The sequence below is a fragment of the Dermacentor variabilis genome, chromosome 1, assembly GCF_050947875.1.
Source record: "Dermacentor variabilis isolate Ectoservices chromosome 1, ASM5094787v1, whole genome shotgun sequence".
NCBI classification, from domain to species: domain Eukaryota; kingdom Metazoa; phylum Arthropoda; class Arachnida; order Ixodida; family Ixodidae; genus Dermacentor; species Dermacentor variabilis.
The window spans coordinates 188,447,285-188,466,505 of NC_134568.1; the positions used below are offsets into that span (position 1 = coordinate 188,447,285).

Genomic DNA, 19,221 nt, shown 5'->3' on the forward strand with positions numbered 1-19,221 from the left:
GCAGCCGCTTGTAATTCAAGCATTTGACCATCTGAGTTTGCAGAAGTTTCAATTTATTGTCTCGGTATTCTTTTGGAGCAGTGAAATATTATTATATTGAAATTGTGTATAAGCATGCTTCATTATATTGAGGCTTTAAAGGGGCCCTGAACCACTTTTTATGGAAGTGGAGAAAGGCATCTGAAGTGAAAATAGGCTATTTCAGAAATACTTTGCTGCAAAATGTACTTGAATGCATTCAGTAGAAGTGGAGTTATTGGCAATTAAACACGGCCACTGCTGTGCTCCTGTTCCTTCTTCAATGCCTTGCACTGCGAAGGCTACGGCAGAGTGGGGCGAGCCCACAACGCCCCGCCTTCTAAATGTCACCATGGCGCGCAGTTCAAATTTCATTTTGGATGTTAACGTAGACGGCATGACTTCTGCCTTTGGTGCCCAAATGCGATTGTCCTCAGCTAGTTGCAGTGCAACTTAGCCAGTGGACTCGTGGCAGCACCCCGCAGCGGCCGTGGTATTTACGTTGTGTAGCCAATCTTAGCTTGATGCCAGCTATCGGCCAATAGCAGCCGTCTAAGGGAACGACGAAATAGTGTGTCAAATGACGAAATAGTGCGTCTATAAGAGAGTGAGGACAGGGTCTTGAAAAGAGAGTGTTTTAGAGAAAGGCAACTTCGCAATCCGCTTGCGAGCTCCACGCACCGCGTACGACCGTAAAACTTGGCTGAGATGTTCACAGCTGCGTATGCTACTTGCGCACTATGTTATTTCACCTTTAAATACATGGTGTTCTATGGACAAGAAGTTATAAAGAGTTAAATAGTTTGTTATATTAAGAATTTCGTTATATTGAAGTTCATTATATAGAGGTTTAACTGCATCACATCAAAAGGGCGTGTGCATTTCAGAGCATATATCTCAAACTAAATCTCTTAAGTGAAAAAACTAGTTCTCTTTCAGTCTGCTAGAGCTACCACAGAAACAGAGGAGCATGTAAATTTGGGACTGCTCTTCAGAGAGAAAGTATAAACTTTAATATACATTTTTTTTCTTTTTATTCCACATGCACATAGCTAAAACCAGCTCACTTCTTAAGGTCAGCTTCCAATTCTGCTCTCAGGTGAGGCTTTGACATCTCAAGACCCATAGAATCATAACCTACAAAGGATAGAAAGTGTTAATAGTGATGAACGAGAGAAAAGGGAACATTGGACAAATACTAATCAAAGGTTCCACAATTTTTAATATTAATCACAATAAGTTATCTAACATATTTGAGAACAACTAAAATGAGAGGAAGGCTAAACTTAAATTAACTTATGTCTGCTGAAAAGTCAATTTCCAGAAAAAGCCCCAGAAACAGGTATCAGGGGCCCCTGCATCACTTTTAAACACATTTGATAAACTATACCAGATGCAAGACAATGCTGCCGAAACACCTGTGGCAAATATTACTTACTCGCATGGGACAAGGTTCTATTCTTGTCCCCATTTATTAAATGCATCATAGGTCACACTACTTAGTGGTGATGAGTCAGCTGAAAACTGCACATTTTATGCACTACAAAGGTTCCAAGGAAATGTTAACAAGAATGAAGCAGAGTGAATTAAAAAATGTTTTACAACTTCTTACACACATGGGCCGTGCTTTTCACCTCCGAAACATGCACAGACTGTCCTTATCACGGATAGTAATATAGCCAGATAAAGTGTGGTTTCTAAAACTATAACACAAAAGAGAAATATGTACTGTCAATTAACAGCCTGTAAAAATTAGGAGCAACATTTCATGCAGTGTAGTGGGAAGGCACATTACCTTCAACCAATCCCATGCCAAGTTCACCAGGAACTAGGTACCCGTCACCTGTCAAAGCCACATAGAGCCGGTTCTTTACTGTCTCAATGTGTTCTGCATGGGTTGCATCAGTGCCTGCGGCAAACAGGATATGTGAAGTATAAAGGAGATAATTAGGCAAATGCACAGAAAGTAAAGAGTCAAATTATTGTGAAGGCGGAATTTTGGTCCAGTTATCTTCAGGGTAAGCTTTCTACTGTCCGTAACGATTTACCATGCTTTTTACTGTAACATCGCAAGCATTTTACTGCTTCACATAAAAAAGAAAATCTAATATACATCAAGCTTTGGCCAAAGATTTCAAAGCTGCTGTATGCATCGTTGGAACTGTAATCAGCTCATGCAATGGTGCTTTTAAACATCTGATGCTTCAAAGCTCTATAGAGATTGAAATGGGTGCTTTTCATCACTCTTGAATTTTGGAATACCATAAGTACTTTGGGCACCCCACAACACTCAATGGCATTTCTCGTCTTTCGTGTAGTGACCTCATAACTTACAGAAAAGGCTGTAAATTTATGTGCAGCATGCATTTCATCATGCTGTGCACACAATTTAGACACATCCTGCTTCAAGAAAAGCAGAGGATACTGCTCATGTTGGTAAAGCATGCCAGTACCTATGTGTCTGGACCTGCTATCAGAGTCCGTCATCCGCAGCAATACTAAACCTTGCTAGTAACAAAGGTCAACGAGCACAGAAACAGCACACTCTAAAGGGAATTCCCTGACAACGGGAGCTTCTCTACTTTTTGCAGTGGACTGTGTACACAGCCTACACTGATGAAACAACGTAAAAATTGAGGCCCACAAACAATGGCCAGAGCAACAGCTCACCTCTTTTCCTGCATGCTTATTTTGCAACATCAAATCAGTTTAAAAAGGGCAGCTGACCACATAGCCAAAAGTAGCTAAAGAATGTCATTGCCTTTCAGAATATCTTTCTTTTTTAACCTTAAAATTGTCATTTCATGTTTGTCTTATAAAGAATGGTTACAAAGGCCCTTCAAGCATGCTTAAAGAGCCCCCCACCAGGCCACACAGCAAACTTTGGTTATATGCTGGAAATCGTTACGTGCCCTATAGGGAGCATTCTACAGCAAGAATTTTTTAAGTTGGTTCATTATTAGCAGAGATAGAAATGTTTTAAGTGTTGTGAACCCATGATTTCAGGAGGCAAGCTTCACTGCCAACACAGACACACTCGCTATTTGCCCTGTCCAGCCTCCAAAAGAAAAATTCCTTCCCTGCGTTATCCCATAACGGGGCCGGAGGGTCACGCCGTGTATGGGTCATGGTCCCCACATTTTTTTTTATTTCTCTTGTTTTTGCTGTGCGGCGCATTCCTGGTGAAGGTCTCGCACACAAGCCCGTGAGCAGTTGTGTTTGTTTCGTTTTGCTCTGTGCACGATCTTGTGAGCTGTGCACGAGAACACCTGCATTGTTACCTGGCTGCTTCTGCGAAATGGATCCCTCGGTGCGTGAACGTTTGGAGATGCTGGCCTGATTCATGCATCCTTACCACAATACACCGTGTCATACCACTGGCAGCAGACTAGCAGTATGATAAGTCCGTGCCACATGAACACTGAGGCAGATGCAAGCGAATCAAAAAGCATCACTGTTTGCTGGAACACAGTAGAAAATGACATAGTTTCGTTCTACGCACGCGTCTGCACAATGTGGGAACAAGAACGAAATGGAAGTACATCTCTCTTGTTACGGTACAAGGTAAAACAAAGACATGCAGATATTCAATTTGTGGGTTTTATTATTTCACTAAACTACAATTCGTCTATTGAAGCAACAGATCAAACAAATAACTGCTGTTGCCTTGAATAATTCTCAAAGTCACGTGTCAGTGTGAGTGATGTCACAGCACTGCGAATTATGTAGGCGCACTTGCAAGAATGATGTCGATTCTCTAGCTGGGAGTGCGGTGCCTGCGAGGACAAGGACGCATGGTGCTTGGTTTGAAATTTCAGCTGTTTTTGTGGCATGTAGCTATTATGCAGACATAACCATTAGCGTGCATTTTATGCACCGCACTTGTCAGCTCAAGATGACCAGACCTGGTGAGGGGCCCTTTAAAGATGTTTTAAAAAGTTAAAAATTTCAATTTTTTGTCGACAACAAATGTTCAAAACATGCCTGTTATACCAAAGTCAATAAAACAAGATAAAAACATGATTGTTTCTGAATCACATTTTGAATGTTTAGTGGTACTTAAAATGCCAAAAATAAAAAATCTGACTTTCTCAAAGAAAAAAAAATTGCAGTTACATCTATAATGCGAAGCACTGGTGCCACAGCTGGTGCAATATTATAGGCAGTAAGTCTTGCACTGTTTTGCCTGGTATCGGTTTGGATAAACATTTTCAGATGCATGCAATCAATCTGGGGTGGTATTCTTGGGTGACCACTTTCGGAGATAGTTTCACTTTCATGAGATTACACATGACCAGCACCAGACATGCTGGCGTCAATGGGTGGCAGTATTCCTGGCACTGTGCAAAGACAGTGTGTTCAGCATTGTGTCAGGAATGCTTGCCAAAGCGTCTGGTGTTAGTCACACAAAATCCCACAAAAGTGAAAGTATCCCCAGAAGTGATCGCCCAAGAATACCATCCCTGATTTTGAGAAGAAAACTTTCTTGAATGTTGACACTAGTCTATGTCATTTTCATTTGTGGTGTTGGCGATCCCTGGAGGTGGAGCAGAGGAGACACACAACTTTTTCTTCCTTCTTCTTCCTATCCTACCTTTTGGTTGTTATTGCTGGCTTCACTTTAATTTAATAAGCTCGGTGTGTGTTTATAGATCAGTTGCAGAGTAGTGCCAGCTAATATTACCTCTCCACATGTATTACTCTTTTCTCTTGTAGCATCGGCAGAAATGCAATAGTATTATGGTCAGTACGTATTATAGTTTTGTGCGGTATCATTTAAGTGAACATTTGTAGATGTGCGCAGAGCAATCTCATGACGAGAAGAAGAAAACTTCATTAAATGTAAAGGTTGCGCTCCCCAATGGTGAAGTGGAGAGACACGGCCATTCTTTTTTTTTTTTACTTTTTCCTATTCTGCCTTTCACATTTTACCACTGGCTTCAATTAAGTTCTTTCGCCTTGGCACTGGTTTATAGGTAGGCTGCAGAGTGTAGCGTCAGCCAATCATAGTACATACAGCTGGTGGCATAACCACACTGTCCAGGCACAGAATTTTTCTCTGCTGTAGCATCTCTGCTATGCTGTAGGCTGAAAGGTAAAACATCCGACTGTCACTCTGTGGAACTGGAGTTCGAATCCACTCCTGGCAATGCACATTTTTTTCTTCTTAAACTTCTCACAATGCATTTTGAGATTTCTGTGACACATCGGTACCATCAGCAGACATCAAAATGACTAGGGAACTGAGCCCATAAAGCCGAGACCACACGTACGCTTGCGGACGCGCGCTAGCTCGCGTCCGCGCGCCTAGCGCCTGCCACACCTCGCGAGTAATGGTGGTTTGCATCCACAAAGACGCGCGACAGCGTGCGCTCACTGACAGACGCCTCGGCAGGCGCTGCTTCGTACTTTGTTACTGACAGCGTTTCAAGATGCTTCAATATTTATAAACGTAATTGTTATATTTTTATAGCTGTTAGATCAGTGCAAAAAGGAAGGAAGAACCACATTCTTGCACGATATAAATCTGCTTCACTGAGAGTTGAACGCTCCGCGGCGTAGCCAGGTGCGCCGACGCGAGGCAACCCAAGCGCGCGATAACAGAGAGGAGCTGTTTCCCGAGATCACGCCGCGTTTCGACGCGTACGAGCCATGCCGCACCGTCTGCGCATGCGTGGGCGCGTGAACGCGAGCTTGTGCGCGTCCGCAAGCGTACGTGTGGTCTGGGCTTAATAGATATTGCTGTAAAAAAAAACTGTTCCAAAAGTTGTGATACATCTTAAATGATGAATAGCTTTTGAAGAATTGGTTCAGCCCATATCAAACCAAGGTTATACACTATAAGAGCCGGATTGTCCGAAATGGTCTGAGTAGTCATAGACATTGTTATACAGCTGTTATTATGCAGCATTTATTTACAGTACTTGTCAAGTTTCAAGAGGTGCACCATATGGATCACCTAGATGTGGCCAACAATGGCACACACACATATATTCTATACATCCCAATACAATGTGCTGCTTTTCACGTATTCATTGCTAATCTTGCCACTGCTGTCCTCTTGACCTTTATAATCGGTAAACAAAGTGAACGGCTGGCGACATAAAGCACAAGTCCCGTCCACCAGGCATGAGAATAATATCTGAACAGGTTGCATGATGCTCTCTACTTAAGATTCTCAATGGCTTTGTGGGAGAGAATGACCTCATTCCACCAACACTGCCACTGGCATTGTTGGGTTACATCCCAACTGCTGTATAACTAACTCGCAGGGCATGGCTGATTACTGCACAGGTGCACACTTCACCAGGACAACATAACAAGCATCATGCTACTGTGCTTTCAATTTTTCTGCACTTTCAAATGGAACAAAAATACTTTACGAGATATTAAAATAAAAGCAGCAGGTTTTATGGCTCAGGCACATTTATTATACAACATTCCTAGAGCAATTTGCTGAAGTAATGGTTGGAAAAAAGAAAAGAAGCTTTGGCTACTAACAGGACGACATGGTAAAAACTAGCTATTTATGACAAATCAATATAAATGAAGCCTCTACAATGCAAAGTTTCAAAGTGGTTTTTGATGCAAACATTGGAGAAGAATGCTTGCAATAAGTGCTAAAAGCATTTCATGCTTGGAAGGCACCAAAGTTTGCTTCTTTAAAGATCCTATAATAAAGTGGCTCATATGTTCTGGCATGAGGTAAAGCTTTGAATAAGCAGCATCCTCTCAAACCGGTGCATAGATTTTTATCTTTTGAGTTTATTTTGTAAATAGATTAAACAAAAGGGAACTCATGAGGCCCTTACCTATGCCATGCTTTTCCATCAGAGCAATCAGATCAGCCTCCCGCAACAAAGGCGGAGGTGTTGTTTCCCCTTCAGCCATCTGAAAAAAAGTTGACATACTCAACTCTAATAACATGAATGCCACCAGGCTAACCTCCATGATAGACAATGCTCAATTCTTAGTTTGCAAAGATGCAGTGAAATTTTGTCAATACAGGGCACAAGTTGGAGATATGCCACTTTATTAGCATACAAAATCCTAAATATTGAATACAATACAGGCACATGCAAATTCGCTTAAAATGTTCAAAAAAAGATTTTGTGCTTAGCGCTGCACTGTCCTTGCTCAAATTTCACGGAAAGGTTGCATTTTGGAGTCTACGTCATTCAGTATACCACTTGGCACAGTTAATTGCCTGGTTCTTAAGAAAAAAATGCAGTTGCCTTTGTTTATGGAGGTGCAAGCTGGATGGATGGATGCTATGAACATCCCCTTTGGAACGGAGCAGTGGGTTGCACCACCAAGCTCTTGTTATTATATTGCTTAATGTCCTATGCACCTTTTTAAAAAAAATAACATGAAGAATTTTCATCACCAAACTTTCTGAACCCCTTTTGGTAACTTTGTTCTTGTGCGCCTCCGCTGTTTGTCATATCCCTACTTTTCTTCCACCAATTTTCCAATTACATCTTACTAATCTCTACTGCGGACATGTTTGATTTCCCCCTGCTCGCACTGAACCCAAGGGCCTCAAGGAGGCCAGAGGTGCCTAAATCGATTGCTGGGCAGATATCTTCACATTCTAGTAAAACATGCTCCACTGTTTCCCAAGCTTTACCGCAGCAAGCACATGCTTCTTCTTCCTTGTATCTCACTTATAGGTCCCTTCTAAAAACACTAATGTTTCTCTTTGCAGTACACTAACATGTTTGTTCGTCTCTGTAAATGCCAGAGAAGGAAAAGCCCCACTGGCTTTCCCCCATGATTCAGGTCTCCCAGCTTCAATGAACAGCCCTGGTGCTTCCAGAAACCAAGAACTATATTGAAGGTAGTGCACCTCTAAAGAATTAGGTATTTGTACAGTATGGGCTATACAGCAGCAATTGACTCCTTGCACAGAAAAGCATAAACTAGAATGTACACAAAAAAGTAATTAACCTTGACAGTGTCTGGAACAAAACACTCCCCTTCCTCATACCCTGGAATTTCCTGGAATAAAAAATTCACAAAAAATATTTTTAACATTCTAGTAAAGCTGCATGCTTCTCCAAAAGCAGGCACTGCCAATTGAGCAGGTTAAAAAATTAAAATATGGGGTTTTACGTGTCAAAACCACTTTCTGATTATGAGGCACGCCGTAGTGGAGGACTCCGGAAATTTCGACCACCTGGGGTTCTTTAACGTGCACCTAAATCTAAGTACACGGGTGTTTTCGCATTTCGCCCCCATCGAAATGCAGCCGCCGTGGCCGGGATTCGATCCCGCGACCTCGTGCTCAGCAGCCTAACACCATAGCCACTGAGCAACCGCGGCAGGTAATTGAGCAGGTTACAGAGAAATCCCATATAAATATTCTTTACGAAAACCTATCTTCTAGTTTGAGTATTTCAACTCAGCTTTTCATGTACTAGGCTACACCAAAAAGTTTTCACATTCAAGAGCCAGAAACAGAAGAAAAAGGCAAGAAGACTTGGGAGTATTACATTGGTAGTTAGGGACGAAATTATGGAAGGTCTTCTTCTACAGCTGGCTCCGTTGCCGCTTATCATTCCAGCGTAGAATATTCAATAACACTCATCGCAATTCAACTACTTTTTTTCAGTAAGCAATTACATGTAAGCAGTTACTTTATTGAGGAGACAGGCTGTAACAGGTGATGCAGCTTCCAGAACCTGAATTTGGTGGGAACTATAATACAACATAAGAGATTGTGCTACGCAGCAGTTTCGCAGATGTGCATGTTCAGACAGACAGAATCCGGGAGTTTAGTATTTGTTTCCTCATGTTAACAGCTGTACCAGATGTCGGCCAACAAAAAATTGCACCAGTGCTAGTATGCCTCCAGTGTTGAATGCCATGAAATTGCTTATGGACAATTTTTTTCAGCTATTCATTGGCCCAACAGGGAGCATCTTCTCCAAGTGCCAGAAACAGCGAAGTGCTGCGTTTTATAGAGGGCCTGTATGCTTTGTAACAACAAGAGTGTGTGCAGGATGTTCGTAAGAACACTGCCTTACCCCCCAGCACGCACATTCAGTGAGTTGTCAGTGCCACTGCTGATGACTTCACAATAAAAATAAGGAAAGATGACCGATGAAATTTTTGAAAAGCAATTGTCAGTAAAAATAAGGATTGTAAGGAGAGTTGCAGAGGACATACTGAATGTGCCAAGCTTGCTTGTACTGTTTACTGTATCTGTGCGAGGTTATGAAGAGTTCGGAGGAAAGTAACGTGGAGGTATTCAATTACTTTTTGAGTAACTCCTCAATTACTTTCGTAGGGCAGTAATATGTAACTGTAACTAATTACATTTTTGAATGAAATAATTGTAATTGTGATCATTTACTTTTTTTCCTGTAATGTGTACAAGTCAGATTTCTAGGGTTTGTTTTGAACTTTACAATGCAGAACCTTGGACGATGTCCTGCACCGAGTCCTCACGCTGTCTGGCACCCTCACATCTGCCACTGAACAGACTGCAGCCTATTGAGTGTAGCACTGACAGCAAAAATAAGAGCACATTTGAATTCCTTGCACAGGATTGATTGCACAGGATTCTTACTTAAAGCGATACTAAAGGCAAATATTATTTCAAGTTAAAGTGATAGATTAGTGTAACAATGAGTCAAAAGCACAATTTTTATGGAAAACAGGCTTTTGAGTAAGAAAAGAATGTAAGCAGGACACGACTAATGCTGCCGCTGTGAAATTATGGTACCAACTCCCATAACGGAACCCAACTGAACTTCAATAGCACAACAAAACCGTACTTGCAGCAAACAACCTAAATCACCAATGTGTCGAGGTTTCTACATCTCTACAGTAAAAATTACTTCAAGGTTCATAATGCAGTCCTAGTGGATAGCGTCCTGTCAGGAAGCATTTAAGAAAAATACACTGCAAGAAACTTATGCAATAATTACAGCATAAACAGCATTCCATAATGGTAATCTAACAATCTAGATATGTTCAAACTCTATAATGCCTGCCTTTACTAATAAACACATTTCTAAATGCTCCTTGCCAGTTTCTGCAGCAGATGCAACTGCTGCAACAATGCAAATAAATACAATCACATAAAGCAAAAGAAGGGGTTTCTCCAAGTAACACATTGTATAGTCTTGATACATGAACATTCATCTTGTGATCAATTATTGTAAATGAAAAACATCCATGATGATTTTGTATGGGGTTGTACGGTGCAAGGGCCAACAATGACCAAAGATTGCCACATGAAAAACATCCAGAACCATCCTCCTGAGCAGGGGCAGATCCAGGGTATGTCTCAGGAAATGTCTCAATTATGTCTCAAGGGAGGGCCTGGGCCCCCAGAGTTGGCCCCCAAAGTTGGCCCTCTCAGTGCCCCTGAGTGAACAAGATGAGATCACAGTGCACAGCCATGGATGAAATCTTCAAAGGCTAGTGTTACCAAAAGTATTGCTGTTCAGACGTCCAAGAACCCCAACCAACAAAATTTGCTTAGATACAATTTACATACACATTTTTTTCAGTAAAGAATTCAATATACTGAGTTAACACTTACGGGAAACCAGCATGAGCAAAACCATGCTGTTGACCTACAATGAACTTTTACCGCCTTTTGGCTTAGTACACAAGGGTCAGCAGCAGTAGTATTATTAAGTGCAATAACGTCCCTTCTGTTACTTCAACAAATAACAAGGACTAATATTTTTGCAAATGCAAATGACTGATTCTGAGATTAAACAGGTGCACCAAATTTAATGAATAATGGAAAAAACATAGTTCTACACTGGGAAAAAGTTAATATGAAATATGATTACCTTTCCATTCCATTTGTCATATATGTAGACTTCCAAATAGTTTCGGGCAAATATGACAAGGCCAGTGGCAATGAACTGGTGAAAAAAAGCAAATGAAAGGCACAAATTCAAGCACTGAAGCAGGCCTTAACTTTACATAAGTAGATGATATAGACCAGTAATGCTATTCAGTCATAGCTTGTACAGTTAACCTAGTGTTTTGTAACCTGCATGTACCACACGCTTCTTTTTAACTACAAACAGATTTTTGAAAAATAGCTGATGGCAGATAGTGCAATTTCAGCTATTCAGCTAAATTATTTGAAGAGGCGGACACTACTAGCACAACAAATTCTATGGGCTCAGTGGCATGACAGCCATAACAACAGTCACTTAGCTGCAACACCTTTTCATCCTACAGGTATATATTATCAGAATTCATTGTACGCACGACACGCTCGCTATATGGCCCTTGTTGTGCAACCGAGCCCACAGTGTTGTATTCATATTGCATTTGATTGTGCACGTACCCTTAATGAACTACTAATATTATCAGGGGATGTCGAGTTAAACCCAGGTCCAAGCACACATGCAAGCAAAACACAAATGTCCTTCGACATAATGGCAGTACTAACTGAAATCCAATCTGGCTAAACTCCACTGCTAAAAGAAATGAAATCCATGCAACAAAATCTGTCTCAGAGCGACAGTGCTATAAGAGAGATTAAAGACCATTTTACCAAAATTGAAGAAGACTGCACATCCCTGGTAGTAATAAAGAAAGAAGTTAACGATATTCGGATGCTTGCCGATCAAAGTGCAAAAGATATCACATTATTAAGACCAGGTTGGATGACTCAAAAGACTGCGCATGATGCTCAAACATAGTCTTCTTCGGATTAACAGATCACAAATGGGAAACATGGGCTGAATCATAATCGTTAATAGAACTTTGCCATAAAGAATTACATATAACTGTCCAACCGATGGATATTGAACATGCCCACTAATTGGGCAAATTCAACGTAAACAAAAACAGACCAATTACTGCTAAATTTTCACATTTTAAAAGTAAAAGAACAAATCCTTTCACATGGTAGGAAACTGAAGAGCACTGAATTTAGAATTTCAGAAGATTACTCTCCTAACACTCTAAAAGCTAGAAGGCATTTATTCGAATTTGCCAAGACACAACAGAAGCCGAGCAAGCTCCGATACAACAAACTAACTGTTGGTAACAAGACTTACACGTTTGATTGTAACACCCAAAAGTTGTCCCTCATCCTTTAAATGCCTAGGCCCTAGCAATGCTAACTTGAAGAATTTATTTTCGTTTATCTTCACTAAAAATAGAAGCATCATATTGAAACTTGATGCTCTCAGTAATCTTGCCGACACAACAGAGTCAGATCTAATCATAATTACGGAAATGTTGCTTAGCTCTACAATAGAAGACTCTGAAACTCTCCCATTTTTTCCTAACTTCAGTATCTTTAGGCATGATCGAACTAACAAATGTGGTCGCGTCGTATTCATTGGCGCACATAACTTCAGTACACTGAAATTAAGACATCCTCCTCCTTAGAAATCCTGTTTGTCCTGTGTTGTGCCTCTTACCCACCCGCAGTAATTGCATTCTGCTATTGCCCCCCTGGTAATGATCCAAACTTTGTAGCAGAATTTCATGGAACAGTGCATTCAGCAACTGAGTTACATCACCACTCTCCGATATTACTGTTCGGTGATTTTAACTTTCCCGCAATAAACTGAACTTGACATCAGCAACTTTGCAACACAGTACTGAAAGCGATTTTGTCAACTCATGCCTAACCTTTGGATTGACATAACTTGTCACTGAACCCACATGCGAAAGCTTTGATTCTTCTAAAATACTTATTCTCATTTTCTCATTTTCACCTCTGATCCTAACAAACAATATGCAATGACGCATTTAGATGGTCTTAGTGACCATTCCATAATCCATGCATCATACTCCTGTCAGCTTACACAAATTACAAAGATAACCAAAGTAATCAGACTGTATGACTAGGGTAATTACTCGGCAATTAACTGGGCAATCACAGATTTTGCTGCTTCATTTCATACCAATTTCTCAATGCATTCTGTCGACACTAACTAGCTCCTTTTCAAGAACAAAATGCTCGATGTGTTCGAAAAATACGTACCCGTTATCACCCTAACAGAAAAACATTCATCCCAGTGGTTTAACATCACATTAAAGCATCTTAACAATAAAAAGAAAGGGCTTTTTTGCTCGGCTAAACAGTCTAACAATGCATGCACATGCAATAAATATTCCATTGCAGAAAAGGAATTCGAAACTCTAGCCACCAAAGAAAAACAAACATTTTTTTTGCAAACACTGCCGACTATGTTAAAACATAACGCCCCAAATTCTGGAAGGTTATTAACCCTAATTACTCCCAGCCATTAGCTCTGTTTGATGAACAAAACCACCACAATCCCGATCGTGGAACTGCCAAACAACTTAACCGTGCTTTTTCTTCTGTCTTCACGATTGAACCTGATAACATATTACCTCCCTTCCCTTATTTTGATCATGCAGTCATGCCTGACATTACCTTTTGTCCTTACAGCATTGAGAAACTAATTGATTCATTAAAACTTATGTCATTGTCTGGCGCTGACGAAATAAACGCAAAAATGCTGAAAAACACCAAAACTGTGAGTGCAATCTTATGTGTTATTTTTCAGCAATCATTGTCATCAGGAGTGGTGCTGGAAGACTGGAGAGTAGGCAAGATTGTCCCAGTCCCCCAAAAAAGGTCCTCCATTGTTGTGCAGTAGCTAACATCCCATTTCAGTCACAAGTGTTTGTTGCAAACTAATGGAACATGTTATTGACTCTTAGGTCATAAACTTTCTAGAATCCAATAACTTATTTCATCCTGCTCAACATGGCTTTCATAAAAGTCTTTCATGTGACACTCGACTAGCTTTATTTTTTCATGATCTAAGAGCTAACCTTGATTTGAGCGTACCTGTAGATGCCCTTTTCTTAAGACTTTGAAAAGGCATTTGACAAGGTTCCACACCAACAGCTACTCGTAAAACTTTCCCATCTATACATTAATCTATTTGTACTAGACTGGATGCATAGCTTTCTCACTAACCAGCAGCAGTTTGTATTTGTTAACACACACTCATCAGAATGAATGGCTGATGACATTAAACACTAAAGAACCACACTAGTTTCTTTCTATCGCAGACAGCATCACCAGCCAGGGAAATACACTATATACGGTTCCAAAATATCCGTTGAATTACGTCAGCATTAGCTTTTCGACTACTATAACTTGGTCACATCATGTCTTTAACATAGCCAATGTCGCGAATTGAACTCTCGGTTTTCTATGCCAGTACCCAAGACTTGCTCCCCAGTCAGCAAAATTATTAGCCTACATCATAGATGTCCGCCCTAAGTTAGAATATGCACGCTCTGTCTGGGATCCTCATCAACATAACCTATCTAATGCACTTGAATCAGTTCAAAATCGTGCAGCCTGGTTTATTTACTCTGAATATTCTTATCATGCAAGCGTTTCCTAACCAAAAAACCCGTGCCGGTCTTGCTAATCTAGAATCTCAACGTCATATTTCCGGACTGTGTCTTTTTCACAAATTCTATCATTTTCCACTTCAAATTTCAGCTATATTACCAGCTCATCGCCAGTCCAGCTGCATTAACCACAGAAAAGCCATGTATCCTCCCCCTGCGCAGACTACCTAACATCTACGCTCATTTTGTTGCGAAAACCGCAAGGGACTAGAACGGTCTGCCTGCCAACGCCACACACCACTCCGACGCAGATCAATTCAAAGCTTTTCTCGTAACACTGTTTTGGTAAACTCAGCCCATAATACCTCATCTCTGGGGTCTTTGAGGTATAATAAATAAATAAAATAAAATAAATAGATAAAGAAATTGCAACATTTACTTTGTTAATTAAGTCTCACTAATTACAATCTTACTTGTTAACATTAAAGCACATGTTACAATTGCTGAAACGAAGCGAGATAATAACAGAGTTATATATAGCTTGCAGAGATCCTGAAACTAGCACTAGTTTTGAAATGTCTAACCCCAAAATTTGCAAAAAAAAAGTGCACTAGCACACTAGTTAGTTTCTTCCTGCTCTGTGCCAATCAGAATTTTATAAAACTATTAACTAGAATAACAATATCTTTCATGCCACATTTAGGTAATGGTTATCTCAAAACTGCTGGTAGTCAAGATTTTTGCTAAGTGGATATGCCATTGTCACTCGGCTTTGTTTTTGCAGTTGCAAACAGTATCTTCTAGCAAGCCACCTGATCACGTCAAATTGCACTATCTGCCTGAGCCAACCTTTTTACATAATATATCTGCTCAAATAAAAAAGAAACACAAGGTACACAATCATAATGGGCAGAAAGAGCATACATGCAGAAAATTTTTGTATGAGCCCTGGGCACTTTCAGTTCATTCTATCATTATACAGGGTGTAGTACCAGTTAAATTTAGCCAGAGTGTAAAAATATGTGAATGCCACACAGCTGGACAGAACCAAGGTAATGTTGTTCGCCATGGCTTGGAGATACTCAAATTATTTTTTTCATTCTGCCTAATTAGATAATTAATCTTAATTAGTTATTCAACTTCTCAAATATTATAATGAGAAGAAAAGGGCCAATGAGAAAATTGTTGAGCGCCATAAAAACACCCGATACAGTTTTCTGTTGCTCAATACATGCTACATAAAAGTGTTTTTCAGAGCGTGAAAGAAGCCCACAAAAGTAAGCAAAATTGCCGCGCGACAGGTCGTTCGGAGCAATTTGTGTGTATTTACGGGATTCTTTCACACTCTGAAAAACACTTTTATGTAGCATGTATTAAGCAACAGGAAGCCGTATCAGGGGTTTTTCATGTCAGTCTACAATTTTCTCATTGACACTTTTCATCTAATTATAATATTTGAGAAGTTGGTTAATTAAGACTAACTATCTAATTAGGCGGAATGAAGAAAATAATTTGAGTATTTCCAAGCAACTGCAAACAACATAACCTTGGCTGTGTCCAGCTAGGTGGCATTTGCATATTTTTAAACTCGGGCTAAATTTAGCTGGTACACCCTGTATAACAAAGCCTATTGTAAGACAAAAGCACTCAGGAGAGACTCACGTGTTCACCACCGAGATCTACTTCCACAGTGGTCTCCTTCCCTTCAGCATCCTTGGAAAGGCAAGCAAGGAAGTGGCGCACCACAAGCTCATACACTCTTTTAGCATTACCCTATGGGACAAAGATGAAAGCATGAATGGTACAAAGGTCTCCTCAGTAGCACATCTCAACACATGAATACCACTGAAGTGCACACAGCAATACCATGGCTGATATAATTAAAGGATTCCTTTCGCTCGATTCTATTCTTTTCTTATCATTCGCCGTCCACGTACAGCCAATTCCAGTGTTAACATGTGTGTGCTTGGATCACAGACAATGCCCAAAAAGGAATGGCATCAGAACAGAATGGTTGCATTTTCACAACCTACTACACTAGCGATTCGAATCATTCCCTAGAAGTTTTACTTCAATTTCTGTCCTAAGTATAAATCTATGCAAGCTAAATGAGTATATATATATATATATATATATATATATATATATATATATATATATATATATATATATATATATATATAAACGAGCAGAAAGGGGTTAACCGAGGGGGCCAATTTTTATTAATCATGCCAACAAACAGTGACACCAAGGACAACATAGGGGAAATTATTTGTACTTATTAATTGAATTAAAGAAATGATAAATTAATGGAAATGAAAGTGGATGCAAAAACTACTTGCCGCAATGTAGGATCATTCGCATAATGACAATGATCCCACATCTTCGCATTATGCGTGTGATGCTCTACCAATTGAGCTACCGTGGCGCTGTTCTCCCATACACTTTCTTGGGTATTTATGTTTCCTATTTTTATTTCCCCTATGTTGTCCTTGGTGTCACTGTTTGTTGTCTTCTTATATGACTAATAAAATTGGGCCCCTCAGTTAACCCCTTTCTTCTTGTTCATTACGTAACGAGGGTCTCGAATCCGGCAACGTTGATGCCTTCAGGTAGCATGTGTGGGTTTATTGACCAGTTGCCTTCACACAAAAAAGATCACGTGCTCGTGACTCCTGCAGCAGAAAGGATGTTCCGCATCCGCCACTAAGGTTTGTGAGTGGTGGCTATGGCTAACACTTCCAGGGTTACTTCTAGCAGTAAAACATAAATACAAATTAAAATAGATGGGAGAAAGGCACCGCGGTAGCTCAATTGGTACAGCATCGCACAAATAATGCGAAGACGTGGGATCATTCCCCACCTGTGACAAGTTGTTTTTTCATCCACTTTCATTTCGATTAATTTATCATTTCTTTAATTCAATTAGTAAGTACAAGTAATTTTCTCTATGTTGTCCTAGGTGTCACTGTTTGTTGGTTTCTGATGATATGATTAATAAATATTGGGCCCCTCGGTTAATCCCTTCTTCTCATTCATTAAATAATGAGGGTCTTGAATCCGGCAACATTGATGCCTTCAGGTTGCATGTGTGGGTTTATTGACCAGTTGACTTCACACAAAAAAGATCATGCGCTCGTGATGCCTGCGGCAGATAGAATGTTCCACAACCGCCGCCAAGGTTTGCGAGTGGTGGCACTGACTAACATTCCCAATGTTAGTTCTAGTAGTAAAACATAAATACCCAAGAAAGTAGATGGGAGAAAGGCGCCGCGGTAGCTCAATTGATAGAGCATTGCACGCGGAATGCAAAGACGTGGGATCGTTCCCCCTGCAGCAAGTTGTTTTTTCATCCACTTTCATTTCCATTAATTTATAATTTCTTTAATTCAATTAGTAAGTACAAGTAATTTCCCCTTTGTTGTCCTTGGTGTCACTGTTTGTTGGCTTCCTATGATATATATATAGGGTGTTTCAGCTAACTTTAGCCAGAGTTTAAAAATATGCCGATGCACTCAAGACAATGCGACCAAATGCATGTTGCTCACTTTTGTATGTAGTGTGTCATGCTATCTTTTGTATTTTGCTTAATTAGATAATCAGTCAAGAGATTAAACAACTACTGAAACAACGAAGTTTGGCAAAAAATTCCAATTAGAAAGTTGTAGAGTGCTTTGTAAAACGTCCTATTAGACAGATTATAACTTTCTATCTATTATGTATTAGTGTTTTTCAGGTTACTGCGGATGCCCGCAAAATACAAAAGAATACCACTTGACATACCCACTTGCATGCCGTGATTGCAGCGCTCCCAAACTGTCCGCGTACAAATGAACATAGCATCTAGCAGGGTGTGCTGCCGCTTAAAAGGCGACAGGGCTACGACGCAGGCGTTGGCTGTGCAATTTACACCACCATGTGCTTCCCTCATGGCGGTTCATGATAGCAATAAGCAGACACAGCGGCAGCACACCCGGCTAAATACTATGTTCATTAGTGCATGGAATGCTTGGGAGCAGGGCAATCATGATGTGCAAGCGGGCATGTCACATGGTGTTTTTTTTTGTATTTTGCGGGCATCCGCAGTAAGCTGAAAAACACTAATACTTAATAGATAGAAAGACAGAAACTGTTTATTCGAACATTTTACAAACCACTCTGCAACCTTCTAATGGGAATTTTTTTCCTAGCTTCGTTGCTTCAGAAGTTGGTTAATTAATCTTGACTAATGATCTAATTAAGCAAAATACAAAATATAGTGTGACACATTGCAAACAAAAGTGAGCAACATGCATTTGGTCACATTGTCTTAGAGTGCATCGCCATATTTTTAAACTCTTGCTAAAATTAGCTGAAACACCCTTACATCCAGGAAAACAAAACCCCTCAACTACTGATGATGATTTAACTTGTCATGACAAAGGTTGCACAACCATGTAATTTTGACACACAAGTAAACAACAGACAATGTCCTTTCCTATTAATATTTTGATATAATATTTTTTTAGAAAAGAATGATAAAATTTATCTAAATTTATCATGGCAGTGAAGGGGTAAAGTATTGATATGATATTTTTTACTATTCATTTTTTTTTTTGTTAAATGAAGGCCTTAGGCTTCTAAACCCTAGAAAGAATACTGGCAAGCCTCATATCACCATAAACAATTTAACATAATAGCTTTTCTATAGCCAGTTTCGCTTTCTTTTGTTAGGAGGTTTCTGTGTCGTGATGTCATGGCACAGAATGAGGTCTCTATGATGCAGGACATTTCAACATTTTGACACTTGCTCCAGCTTTAATGCGGTCATCTCCTGCACTGCTATTTTTAATGCATTCAGCTCCGGTGCTGCTACTTGTTATGAGGGCC

The 19,221-nt window shown here is 40.1% G+C and overlaps 1 protein-coding gene across 8 annotated transcripts in view; it reads right to left on the reverse strand.

The window, feature by feature from the left end:
• Top3alpha (topoisomerase 3-alpha) overlaps positions 1 to 19,221 on the reverse strand; it is a 59,486-nt gene that overhangs the window by 15,608 nt on the left and 24,657 nt on the right. For 6 of the 8 annotated variants that reach the window (XM_075701569.1, XM_075701590.1, XM_075701578.1 and 3 more), the window contains exons 9-14: positions 16,015 to 16,125; positions 10,833 to 10,907; positions 7,969 to 8,019; positions 6,831 to 6,909; positions 1,814 to 1,927; positions 1,086 to 1,155 (exon numbers count right to left, since the gene is read on the reverse strand). In XM_075701569.1, coding sequence (XP_075557684.1) covers positions 1,086 to 1,155; positions 1,814 to 1,927; positions 6,831 to 6,909; positions 7,969 to 8,019; positions 10,833 to 10,907; positions 16,015 to 16,125 — 500 coding nt within the window. Of the gene's footprint in view, positions 1 to 1,085; positions 1,156 to 1,630; positions 1,722 to 1,813; positions 1,928 to 6,830; positions 6,910 to 7,968; positions 8,020 to 10,832; positions 10,908 to 16,014; positions 16,126 to 19,221 lie in introns of all 8 variants that reach the window. The other 2 variants (XR_012829998.1, XM_075701560.1) reach the window with 2 other exon arrangements.